The sequence below is a fragment of the Bombus affinis genome, chromosome 2 (assembly GCF_024516045.1).
Source record: "Bombus affinis isolate iyBomAffi1 chromosome 2, iyBomAffi1.2, whole genome shotgun sequence".
Taxonomy (NCBI): Eukaryota; Metazoa; Arthropoda; class Insecta; order Hymenoptera; family Apidae; genus Bombus; species Bombus affinis.
This window is the reverse complement of record NC_066345.1, coordinates 11,614,336-11,628,593: the sequence shown is the minus strand read 5'-3', so window position 1 is coordinate 11,628,593 and position 14,258 is coordinate 11,614,336. Positions and strand designations below refer to the sequence as shown.

Genomic DNA, 14,258 nt, shown 5'->3' with positions numbered 1-14,258 from the left:
TCAAGGATCTAATCTTTGTTATAAGATTCCAAAAGTGTACGAATTTCTCCCAGAGAAAAAGTAAATAATTAATGTTGCATTGATTAGACGGAGAAATATGTCTATCCTTCTCGCCCTCAAGTATTGCCTTCCTTGTCGCACTTTCAGCAACCTCCTTGCGCATTCTACGTTCCTATTACAATTTTTTAATTTCAATCAAAGTTCAACAAATGGCAGCAGCCATTCTTAGCTACATAAAAGGACGGCGCAATTGCGCGAAAAAGATAGATAGATAGATAGATATCTCGCGTTTTAAATCAGGGGATATTAATTAATTGCATACATCCCTATACTCTTGGAATTGTTTTACAAAGATCAGAGATTCAGGACAACTTGCAGGCAAAATTTCGGTTCATTCTTATTACGAAAGAGTTAATTGGAACGATAACTCCGGACATTATCTATTCTTGTAAGATCTTTCGTTCATATTCAACGTCAATACTCGGGATCCCCAACTCAAATAGAGAAGAATTTATATTATTAATTCGATTTATAATAACTTGTCGGAAGATACATAGAGATATTCAAAGATTTTTCGAAGATTTAAAGAGTATCTAAGATTGTCTCTTTAATTCTGTTTCTAACCTAACTTTTACTATCCTTCGTAATGTCTTATAACAATGTATACATTTTCTGAACTTAATCCCACACATATGCTATCGTTCGGAAATAATTTATCAAAGTACGTTTCACGGGAATCTATTTCTCTCTTCCTAATACACGTAAGACGATACGAAGCGTTACAGCTTCTAGTTACTACTTGTCTATCATTAGGTAGTCGACGCAGAAATACGAGATATTTAATACGAGAGATGCGATGATAAAGAAAATACACGAACAATGCAGATTCTCTTAGGTATTTTACTTTATTCTCAATTATCCTTATTTTATATATAACTAGGTACATGGACGTAAATCACAGCACAACTCAATGTTGTATAAATACTTATTTATGCATTCATGGAGTAGTCATACCTATATATAATATTATAATTACGCGACACGAAGCAATCAAAGTTCTAACGAAACATGACGTGAAATTATCCAAAAATGAAACTCAGAGAATCGAAAATTTCGTGTTATCGATTTAAAACGGCGATAGCTTATATCCTATACAATTATAGTATACAGCATCGTAATTAGCATTATTTAATTAATAACGACAATTCGTGATGAAAGGAACGCTTTCGTAAGTCGTAGATGTGATCAATAGAGTGTTTGTTCGTTAATTTTCATCTTACAAAGAAGAGAAAAGGAGAAAGTCGTCGAGGATGTGCACGAGTATTCCGATGACGAAGTCAGTAACAATTTTCGGTGTACAATAACCTCGTATTTAAACGACGAGTACTATCTTGAAGATCGAGGAGAAGTACAGTTCTATGCTTTTTCATTCGTTCGATCGTTTTTATCTATTTTATTCCGTGTGTTCGATCGATCGTTATTTGCTATTAGACTGTGGATTTTTATGCAAATTTATATCCTTACGAATATAATAATACAAAAAGAAAAATGCCTGGAACTTAGTTAGGAAGTTGTTTCGTCTACCAAATATCATAGAGACTATTATAATGTGGATATTTCACATATTTTCGTAAATTATTTGTATTCAACGCATCTTTTTACTTTCAAACTTCTCGTAAACGCATGAAGATCCGCAGTCCGTTTATCACTGATTAAGGAGTTAGGCGTTTCCTTTGTAAGCTCCGGAGAAGCGGCGCAGCAAGAACGTTCACAAAATAACCATATACGCGTACATTTATGTATACCGTATCTTTTATATATGTACAAAAACTTGTATACGAAATCTTTTTTAAAGATCATAAAAAATATGTCAGAAGGAACAGCATTTTCTTTTTGTTTTACGACGACAAGAAATTCGTTTTTGGGAAGCGATATTAGAATCACAATTATCACGTATCCGTTTGGTGCACTTCTCGATAATATTGAATTACATTGAATCAATATACAAGATGTACTCATAATGTTTTACAGTGAAACACCCTGTACATTGTCTGCTGATTATCTTTCAATCTCGAATCGCAATTTACAAAAAGTCGTTAAATTACCGCTTGCGAGTAGTAGCAACAATGATTTGAGAACATTGGCACTAGATAATTTTGCTAAAATATACTTATAAAAAGGAGAATAGCATTTAAATGAAATGTAGAGAAAAGTAAATCATGAATTTTTTCAATTCCTGTGCTCGGGAAGAAGTGCTCTGATATCGTGTTTAATCACGTATATGATAAACTATTTAATTTGCTAGCGGCCTAATAACTATCAGTATATTTTTAAACGCGCTTTCTCTACAGTTTGCCACTGGCTAGTGGTAGTCGTTGAGATACATGGAGAAGTGTACAGTAAACATCTACATATATTACACGCACTATCGTGTAACGAATACAGAACATGAAAATATACAGTGGCTCATGAAAGTATCTGTACACTTATAGAAATCTTATTTGTTAGATGAAAGATTTTGAAATGTCATTAAAAATGTAATGAGACATGGCCATCATGATTGCATTACTAAGCTTGAAAAAGATCTGAATATGTTGATAAGAATTACAAGATATTCGGTGAAAGTGTAGATCACCTTTCAGATATCACAGAAATATTTGATTTAACAAAATTAATACATTTCGATAGTCAATGAAACTATCCTTAACGTTTAGTACATGTTCAACATGACTACTTACGCCATATATTAATTTTTCGTTAAACGCATATATATCTGAGATAAGTATCTTCTACATACATTTTCAGATTAGTTTCAAGTTCGACCATTATAATAACAGACAGCCCTGTCTTTTCACATTATTAATGACTTTTAATACGCATAAAGTTTTCTATGGTAAATGTTCAAGTAGATTCGTGAGCCATTGTAGTCATATTCCTAGCGCAGAATTTTGAAACGCATGATTTTCGATTATTTAAAATCTGTCATTCATTCATGACAAGAAATATTTTTGTCGCAAATACTGTTACATAAAGAAGTGAAAAATATTTAATAACGCATACGATGATTTTGAATGCAAGATACTAATACAGTTGTCATTGAATACACTAATGAGTTATTTTGAGCGGACGGATAAGGGATTTTTTTTTTTGTAGGAAAGCGAGGGAAAGTTTCTTAGAGTGTTTTTAGAAATAGTAATCTATGTTAATCCTACGTGAGATACTTTCGTGGACAATATTTTAAAGCGTAACAGTAGTAGTAATAGATTTAACCATACAATCTGTTTAGCTTAATATAAGACATGTTGATGATGTGTTTGTACCGGTGCACAAAGATCCTCAACTTTTGATTGTGTTATCACTACTTTAGTAGGAATAAAAGGTTTAGTGGAGTAAGTATTGAATGTTAAAATCTTATCATGAATGGCGACAAAGCAAGTTTGTTGGATACGCAATCTTACAAGCAATGCGCAGATTGAAATATTTTTCGATAAAAGTCTTTGCGTAAGAGTGAGGTTTTCGCAAAATTTTCAATAAAACGGTAGTTAATATACACGATAATGTTAAACTAAAAACCATATAAAATAGAACAATTAAAATTGATCAGTTCTATGAATAGTATATTATCGAATAAGTACATTGCTTCTTTTTCGTAGCAATGAATGAGAAAAGTCACGAAGTTTAAAACAAAGTCTAAGTACGCTGTACCACGTCCAGTACAATACAATTTCACGCCTTGATCAAGTTAAAAAAAGAAAAGAAATATATATTTATATTAATAACACTGTAAATATATATTATTATCGTCTTGTAGAAAAAATAACGCCACGCGACGATGAAAAGTCAATTTCTAAATTAAATATTTGAGCTTTGATCGTCGGGTTTCCTTAAAGTATACTTGTGCGAATAATTGTATAAGTGAATTATAACTAAGAATATCAACTTATCACAAAGGTAACAGTACGATATATAAATATATATATACAGGATAATTTGTTAAAAATAGGACGTTCAAAATACATTTATCGTTAAATTATCGTCCCAATGTATATCCAAAAATGAATTTGAAATTAAAAATTCAACATTAAATTACATTTAAATTAAACATTTACCACGAAGTTTTATACAGCTGAGCAAAGAACACGAAACAAATCTTTCCACAGCAGTCATCTTAGTCTCAAATATTTTTAATTGAGTGTTCATTCTGGCGAGGTATTCTAGGTATCAACATTGCACAAAGGAATCTAATTTCGATAATATCTCTTTTTAGCTTTTTAAACCCACCCATTCTCTTTCAATATGTTTTGTTAGTCAATGATAATCATATGTAGAAAAACTGTGTGATATATACATTTCGTTTTTCGACGTCTTCCAAATGCACATCGTTGATTGAGCATCAGTCAAATATACCACATACATACTCGTTGATTAGGAGCATTGTCGTACGACTTGGAAGACTCCGTCGAGGATTCGGACGTCTGCAGACTTTTTCACCGAACAAGAAACGTAATTGTTTCCTTTCTCGTTACGTTTACTTGCTTTTCTTACGTTACAAGTGTCATTCGATAATCGCCCTGAGTGCAAGTTTTATTTTTCTAAGGAGAGAGATTTTACAGCTTCCTGAGTCAATAATTCCTCGTTTTTTTGTCCGTCCAAGGAATCGCTTTCTTTGACGTGTCTTTTTGTGGAAAGATTCCCCTCTTGGGAAAACTTCTTTCCGGGCTAGGACTAGGATTAGGACTAGGCGAGGAACTCGGTGATCTTGAACTGCTTGAGCTTGATCTGTTCCTCTTCTGTTGCATGATACGGTTCTTGTGCTCGTACAAAGGTCCACGAATGATCTTCAGGATGGTTTCCAACTCGTAGGCTCGGTCTTTTAGGGTGTTGTATTGATTCAGATCGAAGCCAAGCTTCTTCGCTTTTTTGTGAAGAGTGATGAGCTGTCGCCTGTTCATCACGTCTGGCAGCATGTATTCCTGTCAATAGCAAGAAGTATAAACTACATAATTTAAAGTTTAACTCTCAGATAATACCATTGCATTATAGGTAACTTTTATAATTGTAACGAATATGACTTAATAATTTATGTTAGATTAGTTTAACTCTCAGATAATATCATTGCATTATAGGTAACTTTTATAATTGTAACGAATATGACTTAATAATTTATGTTAGATTATTGGAATATAGAGCACTTAATTTTATTCCGTATTTTGCATTCTCCGTGATAGAGATATTGGTAATAAAATTAAATTAAATTAAAAATTCCAGGGATCAAGTATGATTTGTCACATTAAATCATTATAATCTTCGACGGCCTAGTGTAAAATACCAAATAAAGTAAAATCTATTCGAGTTTTGCGATAGCTATTTTAATACTTATGGTCGGTAGTGTGCACTAAGCCATAAATTATTTTTACGCTTTCTTTAAGTTTTTACTGCAATCAAGGTGCTGTAATCAAACATCTCTTTCATCCCTGTCAGGTAATAAGTTTATTTAATCAGTCGTTGATTTAACAAGATTAATGAGAACTGGCAAATTGAATAGCTACTAGTAACCTGTCTCGTTAAGACGAAGTAGATGAACAAGGCCATCGTGGTGCCGTAGTTAACGAAATATGTAACCGGTTCCATGATGTCCCAGGAGTATTCCCACCAAGTTAGCCTGGCTAGGCCGCTGAACTGAATCGACATTAGGACAAGACATACCCAGACGAAGATGTTCGCCCTTTTGGCCGCGGTGTTATCTAATTCCTGCAGCTTCTGCAATAAATAAAAAATTACGCATGGTTTTTATTATATATAAATCGATATGAATATTGTCCTTCGAGACTTGCATTTAGAATGCTAATAGCTGTAACTGTAACTGCTGCGGATTTCCGCTGTGATAAAGAATCTGAATCTAAAGTTCTAATAAAATTAGTGGCATAAGGAAGCGAGACCAGGACTGGAAACCGCTATTCTCTTATCAATCAACTCTTTTTTCTGAAGTATTTTCTTAAACATTTCTTCATATTGCGATAGAAGAGAAACTATCTTAATCTTCAAATAGTATAAAACACCGATGTTTCAAAAATCGAACAAGTTTCGATTGAGTCGTGTTTTCCTATTGTTACAAGATTACTTAAATTTAGAAGAACACGCGAAACAATTATTGTTAACAATTATTGTATTTAATATTTGTATTAATATATATTGTATTTAATATATTAAACATATATTAAACAATATTAATATATATTGTATTTAATATTTCGTACTAATTTCATGACGTGCAAGCCTTCGTAAGTATTAAAATCAGTTTCGAAGAAAAAAGTCGAAGCGAGAGCAAAAATGGAACATAAAAATTTGAGGATCGCGGCAAGATTCGACCAATAAATTACACACTTTTGTTTTCCAGAATACCAGCAAGCTTATCTGAGCTACGATCAAGCATAAATATCCGCGTAAGAACTTTATCTATGATGTTAAATCATCAGATTAATTATCTGGTACTTCTCCACTTCCAGATTTAACATTGCTGTGATGCGAATAACGAATTACTGATTTCTATCTGCGTTTTCATCCATTATTCGTTTCATCTATTATTCGGAAGGGTAGATATATATTATACGAAATATATATTATACATATACATTATACATCGGAGCAGAAGCTTACTCTGCAGACAAAAAGAAATGAAAATAGGAGAATGAAAATTATTCGTTTACGAGGAAATTGTGCTTGTAAATCAGTGAAGTAAAGGCACGTGAATCTTTTACTAGTTACTTAAAAAGTAAGAAACACAGGGAGCTTTCAATATTTCAACATATCTTGAAAAATGAAAAAAGGTCAGATAGGAAGTTTTAACTAAGGAAGGAAGTATTTCAAACAAGGTTTTAAATAAAAAAAAAAAAAAAAACGCATTGTTCACTTTCGTCTAATTTTTCTTTGTAAAATAATCGCCTTTACAATTTAACCATCTGAATTAATCCTACACTTAATTCTACTTAATTTTCTCGGCAGCAAAGTCTGAAAAAAATGTTGTTCTACATTCTCCAGCTGTACCATTTCGTATTCTACTCTTGTCTGGTATCATTTTTATTTATGTTAATATACTGCTTCAAACTCAACTTTTCTATAAATGAGGTCCAAAACTAAAAAATTCCATTCATTTTTTCACGTAAAACAGTCACCTACCTTCTTTCTCAAATATTCTGTATAATTAAACGAGCCTTAGAACGATCTAGCGGCGGATTATGAGAACGTTGATGTAATTTTCGTAGTATGCAGCCGGAGAACAACAACCCTGGCAAGAAAACAAAGGAAGAGGGAAAGAAAAAATCGAGATATAATTACGCCATCGTGCAAGTGCATACACGAAGATAATTAAAACCGAAACTCGCGGAGGATGAATTAATTTATCACGGCAAGAAGAAAACGAACAATGAGAGAAGACGCGTTTAGTCGAATAATTTTGCACGCGTGCCGCGTTTTGAAACGTGTTGGTACGCTAATAAAGCCTTCCAAGTTCCTTAAACTTCCGTTTAATTTAGATAAGATCGTTCCTTGCGCCGTTTCTAGAGACACAGGTTCATTGTCGCGTTGAACTCCGATCGATTAATACGATTTGCTGCTCACGATGAACAGATTTAATCAGCAGGGGCATACATATGTCATTACAAGTTCGCTTTCGAGTAGTAAAATGTCTGTTTATTCGTGTTAAATATTTGACTATGTAAAAAGTATTAAAATCACACAGTTATTCTATGTTAATTATATGCAGTTTAACGTCTAAATCCTAACTTTTTCCGATCAAAGTCTGTAATATTCCGTGGCCAAGTACTTGCCACATCTCGTTCAGACGAAGAAAGTCCATTTAGATAAAATTTATGGGCTTCTTCATAGAAGTGAAAGTATATTGATTAACAGGATATTCAATATCAAAAAATATTACGACCACAAAAAACGCAGGAAAAATAAGTAAAAGCTTGTAAAAATATTTTATTTTGGATTTTATAATGTGCAGCGAGTACTGCAGTGTAATAGGAAATAAAATAATAACGACTCTAAATTTTTGTATCAATATATACTCTCTCTTACAAATTAATGACTTACCAATCTTGAATAGAATAATTATAGATACACATTTTAGGAAAGATTTTAGCGAAGATTATGACAGGATTTGAAGAATTACTAACAAGTGTCAAATTCTAGGTGGTTTGCCAACAACGAAGTTTGGAATTGAGGACTCAAAGTTGAGCGACATTTTCATTTCAAGAACAACTTACTTGTTCGAGAGGTTCCAATTCCAATCTGACGGCTTCCAATTCTTCCAACACATGCTTCTCCATGGTAGCATAGTGTTCTCGGACGTGAAACGACTCGTACAGCTGACCGATTAACGTTCGGACGTCCGATAACTTCTCTATATTCTCCTGGATAACATTCGAATACGTTCAATTAATTTTTATATGCATTTTTTCATTTCGTGTTTGATCTAACAAATTAACGATATCAACACGGATTATCTGTAGTTCAGAATGAACAAAGGGCTAGAAGAAATAGTTCTAAGTTCTAAATTTGAAAAATGAAAAATTATACGATAACTATGTCTCGAATTTGTCTCGAAAGTAGAACTTTTACATTTTTCTCAGCTTTTTAGCTCACGAATTTTTAAATTTTTTAAAGAATCCTAAATCGTTTAACAACATCGAGTTTTAAAGACAGATTTACCATGGTGTGCTTGTGATGCAACGGCGGTTGTACCAAGTACTCTATGTCGTTTATTATCAGTCGAAAGTCGTTCTCCATTAACGTCTCGATCGTATTGTTGGAGCCTATCCTGACGCCGTCTGGGAACATCGTAAAGAATTTTTCCGTAGCGTAAAGGTTCGTGGTCTTGCATCTTTAAGAAATTCTCCAAGGACTTACCGATGGTCGTCACGATTGCACGATCGATACCACGATCTTCCTTCTTTAGCATGTGGATAAAGTTTCCTACCGTGTGAGTGATTGGTTTTAGGGTGAACACACATTGTTCCTTCCTCGATGGTAGTGGGACCGTGATTTTCGGCAAACCTCGATAGTATGTTATGATCACGCCTGCAACTAAAACAATTTCAATTTTTGTTACTTTGAGTGCACGCGATTTCCATGAATTTACCGTCGAAAAGATCTGACATCTTTCGAGAGAATGGAATTTTCAAATTCACTGAGAGATGACGAGAGATTATAGAAAAGAAATAAGTATACTTATAGTATAAAATAATAGCATAGATAATTTGTTAGAGATTCTTCATTTTTTACTGAATAAGAAGAATTTCGTTTAACGATAAGAAAGAATTTTAAGAAATATTAGAAACACGATAATTTTTTTAATGAATATCATTCTTTTACTATTTGAGCCGTATTCGATATTTTATTCCCACTGATTGACATTTGATAAGTTACATTCGGAAACTGTTCATAATTTAACGCAATTTTTATAACCAAACAACCCATCTATTCATATTAAATTAAATTGAACTATAACACAACATAGTATATTTTCTACGTTAACAATTGGATTAATATAGAGATATACTACTATACATAAGCAAAATTACAGAGTGATATCTAAAGCGTGGCTCGTATAAGAAAGAATTGACAATATTGTAACAGTAGGTCAGTAAGTACATATGCACATTCTTTCATATAAATTCACAATTCGACTAATAAAGATAATATTACATTATGCATTCTCAACTTGTGCAAATTATATTTTATAAATTTTCAAAGCTTCGCAGATACAATCTAAAAGTCGAATCACAAATTTTTCTCCATATCGTAAATTTTCCTGTCGAACTACTTCTCGTTATCGAAACTATCAAGTCAGAGAGGAAGAGAGGGAGAGAGAGAGAGAGAGAGAGAGAGACTAATTGAATGCAGTTTCTCTTTTTTAACACCGTCTACCAAGCGTTTCTTACAGCATTCTAGCTCCAAGTGTAAACTCCTTTCTTTCGAGAAGAAGACGAATCTAGGAGAGCCGCGATTGAAATGGGATTTAACTCCGTGAGCTTTTTGTATCGTGTACGTCAGTTGAAACAGCAATTGTCGCGACAGAAATAACTATTCTCTAGAGCTTCTTCGACTTTCTTTTCGCGTAGCTTCTTCGTATTCTTGTACTGTCAGTCTTACCTCGTAAAATATTAATGACGATAGAATCGTTTGCTTTATGTCTCTTCGCGCAATGGGTCGAGAAAATTGGAGCAGAAATTTCGAATTTTAAGGATATGATAGATATTCGGTGAGAGTATCAATTTTTCTTGTCTCGCAGCTACAAATTTCGAGAATAAAATTGTTATCGATGAGAAATATCGCAATATGGTTGTCTTTTCGATAATATATTATTCGGATAAAATCGAGTCATTTCTCTTCATAATATAACTGATGGTTCAATATTGAAGATGAATAGCATTCTGTATGTATGTCTCGATTAATAGAAACATAAATAAACAGGCATTTGGACAAACAAACTATCTATATTTTATCGTAGCGATAAAATTAATCATTCTAAGTATGTTTTTATCAGAAAATTTATCGAATAAATCAAATCGGCCCTAGTAATTTTTAATTTGTTAAACAGGGAAAACGAGTTGACTCGTCTCATTCAGATTTGTAACTTGTGTTAGACATAATAATCTTATTATTTGAATTTCTCGTGTTTCAGCGTATCAATATGAAAATTAACTCTATAATGTTTATATTAAGTATAAAATCACCATCGACATAGCTGAAATTGATCTCTCTTCATTAACTTTGACTTTCAAGAGTATAGATACGTTTGATCAATGAATGACCCAGTTGAAAGATTAAATAAGACTTGAAAAAGAATAGAGGGAGAAAAAGAAAATAAAAAAAGGCAGATTATAATAAGGGAAGATTAAATAGAAAACTGAAAGGAACCCTAACTATACACGCTTAAAGCAAAGGAAGTCCTATTTCAACCTAATTAAGCCGAATACGACACTTCTACAAGTAACAGAAGCACCTGCTAGCCAAGTGTAAATTGTTTGCCTTTCAACCAGACCAAGGGATTTGCCTTAATACTGAATTTTCTGTGTTAATAGATTCCATTCAAGCTGTGTATTCTCAGCTGTGTAATCCCGTTTAACATCGTCGTTATCTCGGTGATATTTTTCACAGGAGAAAGAAAAGGATCGTTCAGCGTACGAAACTCGCTGTTTCCGTGAATTCATTCGCGTGATGGTCGTATGATCGAGAGCTGGATCGCGTTAACCTGGTTAGCAACCGTTGATATGAGGAAAGGTATTAGAGTGTGGAGATCGGAATGGGACGACGAGTACGTGGATCTTTCTGTTGTAAGCAGAACGGAACCGAGCGCCGCGATCCGGCTATGCGATCTTTGAAAAATGCATTCACGAAGCTGGAACACTTCGGCTCGACGGCTGGCAGTAAGAGAACTTGTTATTGGTCGAGAGTACGCCTGTGGATGTCGAAAAATGTAGGATTTTATTCTTATTGGTATGTAATTCCAAATTCAGGGAACGATACCTATTCTCAAACTTATTTGAGTTATTACACTAAAATTATCGTTCGAAGTTCGAACCTTATGAAATTTGATGTAATTAAATTTTATACCATTTTTCGTGACAGTCGTAACTGGATTTAAAAGAACATTATGAGACGAGAAATTTGATTTTTACTAATAGGTAAGCAATGTTCGTGATTGGCAAATTTTATCGAATTGTTTTGCTATGTGGAAAGCTGGGAAGGAATGCCCGGGCTTGTGTAAACGGTAGCTTTTGAAAAGCGTATGATAGCATGAAACGAACGCCGGAAGGAATTATGCTCGCTGGAATCGAGCAACAACCGGTTTCTCTGTTGATGCTTGTGTAATAACGAGGCTCGCTCGATTTTAACAAATTAAATTTTTCTGAATTATTTTATCGACGCGTTAAATCATTCCTTGAAAAGTAGTTGGCAAATGGTTGTACTTATAAAATCAATATAAATGTATACACCAATACAATATTTTCATTACTTTCTGTGCAATACTGACTAATCTTTTATCTCTTTCAACTTGTCTGCATTCTTTTATGAGATTGTTCACAGGCGAAGAGATTTACAGTTCTTCGACAGTTCTTCTCCTGGGTTTTTATCCAGAATTTATTAACCCTTTCTTCATTACGTATCCGAGTCTCCCTATCATCGATTGATTCCTTCTTCAGATGCTCTGTTCTGCTTTTCTCTCTTAGTTCTCCGTATTTTCCGTCGTGTTTTCCTCCTACCATTGTCATATTGTCACTCTTACTGCTTTGTCCTGTCAAACAGTATTAGGACTACTGTTATATTATCCTGAGCTCCATTAGGTTTATGCTCCTCTCCTCCTAGTATCGTTTTCTCTCTTCTTCCCATTTCGAGTCTATCTTTTTCCAGTACTCAAACATTAGTTTCTATAAACTACTGTTTATATATCTTGTCCTCGATTTTTCTTCATACTTTACTGCTCTGCTGCCCGCTTCTATTCTTAATTCGTCCACTTTTGTTTCTTCCATTGCTATATACGAGGGTGTACTAAAATCTTATTGTTAGAACCTACTTTATGTATCTTGTTCGTAATTTGTCCTACTTTTCTTAGTCTCTTTATCCCCATATCTCCGCTGTGTATGGCATGATACCTTTTATCAAACTACCAAAAATTATTGATCTCCTTTCCAGGTTATATTTGAACCTTCTCTCATCCATTTCCTACGTTTACTTTATGGCTATTATGACCTTTCTCACCCAAACGCTTCTCCGATCCTCTGTCGTTTCTGAAGAGTGTATCCTAAATACTTCATCGTTTATTTCTTCTACCATTTCATCGTTCCATTTCCATGCTCTTCCTTTTTTTTTTTTTGGTTTTTCCTTTTCTTGGATATTTAATATCTTCAACTCCTCCGCACTTTATATTAATTCTTTTGCTTCTAGGTAACTCTTTTTTTCCCTTATTATATTATAACTTCTGTGCATTCTTTATCGAGCAGTATTGTGTCGTCTGCGTAGGCCAGCGACCATATCTTTCTCTCCCTATTACTACTCCTTTTCATTTACATCACACTGTTGAGAGTACGGCCCTAAAAGAGGCGCAGTTCAATCTTCTATTCATTTGAATCACATCTATTGAATCACTTCCAAAGTTACACGCAGAATTCCAGAACTCTGTAAAAATATACTATACATTAATAATTATGACATATTAATTGTAAATATTCAGTACTAGTATTTCATTCTGAATTTAATACTCGTTTTTAATATACGTACTTGTACGAGAATCACAGAACACGAAACCCGAGTAGTGTATCAATTTCCGGTTCCGAGAGGGAAACTATGTAATTCTTCCGCGACTACGATTCGATAACATCATTAAAAAGTGTTCGATCGGAAGAAAAGGAAGCAGTTCGAGTAAAATTCGGTATGTTCGTGATTAATTCTTCTCGATGGTGAGCAAAGGCGCAACGTCCGACAATTAGTCCGCCCCCACGAGAGTGGCCAACTCTAGCTTCTTCGACGATTCGTAGCTCATCGCTGGAAGTGGCAAAGATGCTACCACCACCTTTTTGTGTCGTCCTCCCTTCTTCCTGACTCTATGAAAAGTTTGTGGTCGCGAAGTTTCCCGTGCTGACCAGTCTATGTCTGGATTCTGTTCAACTAATAAGTGAATCGTGCGCGCAGATATTATCCTACGTGCTTCCTTGGTGCGCAGAAAAAAAGAAAAAAAAAAAAGGAAAAAGGGAAGAAAAGAAAACAGAGAGGGTTTGTTCGTTTTCTTTGTCGCGTGCTTTTCATTGTGCTTCAGTGAACGTCTTCGCGTGGCGTGGCCTCTTCAAGGATGCACGGCGATTGATCGTCGGGGATTTTCCCAAGGGTAGGCGAATAATGTATTATCCTGGTGTAGGCACTTCGATGTTTGTGCGACAAGTGCATGGCAAATTTGGTTTTTGGTTAAATCCCTCTGGATTTCCTCGTACTCTTGCCGAAGTGAGATTTACGATAAGCCAGTGTGTGTGGCGTTCCAAAACGTGCATTTTCTAGTGGAATATTATTCTGCTTCGGTTGTGCTTTTATGTCGGTTGATTTGCCGATGTTGTAGGTGAAATTTACACGTAGAACGATCGTGTTGAATGCGTAACGTTATTCAAAAACTAATCGATCAATTCAAAAACGTATATTAAATGTTCAAATCTAATGACTAAATCCATCAATTAATATACTGCTTTCAATAAATCCTTATACAA

General features: G+C 34.1%; 1 protein-coding gene and 1 long non-coding RNA gene across 3 annotated transcripts in view; both read right to left on the bottom strand.

Annotated features, from left to right (window-relative positions):
- Positions 1–886: 886 nt before the first annotated feature.
- The window catches only part of LOC126928936 (calcium uniporter protein, mitochondrial), a 79,353-nt gene continuing 65,981 nt past the window's right edge, over positions 887–14,258 (bottom strand). Inside the window, exons 3-7 of one of the 2 annotated variants that reach the window (XM_050744859.1) lie at positions 8,911–9,081; positions 8,713–8,831; positions 8,268–8,414; positions 5,557–5,760; positions 887–4,973 (exon numbers count right to left, since the gene is read on the bottom strand). In XM_050744859.1, the coding sequence (XP_050600816.1) occupies positions 4,623–4,973; positions 5,557–5,760; positions 8,268–8,414; positions 8,713–8,831; positions 8,911–9,081 (992 nt within the window). In that variant the 3' untranslated portion in view covers positions 887–4,622. Of the gene's footprint in view, positions 4,974–5,556; positions 5,761–8,267; positions 8,415–8,712; positions 8,832–8,910; positions 9,088–14,258 lie in introns of both variants that reach the window. The other variant, XM_050744858.1, reaches the window with a different exon arrangement.
- LOC126928985 (uncharacterized) lies at positions 11,959–13,607 on the bottom strand. Its single transcript, XR_007717030.1, has 2 exons — positions 13,285–13,607; positions 11,959–13,182 (listed from the first exon to the last, which is right to left on the bottom strand). It is a non-coding gene; the product is annotated as an uncharacterized LOC126928985 (long non-coding RNA).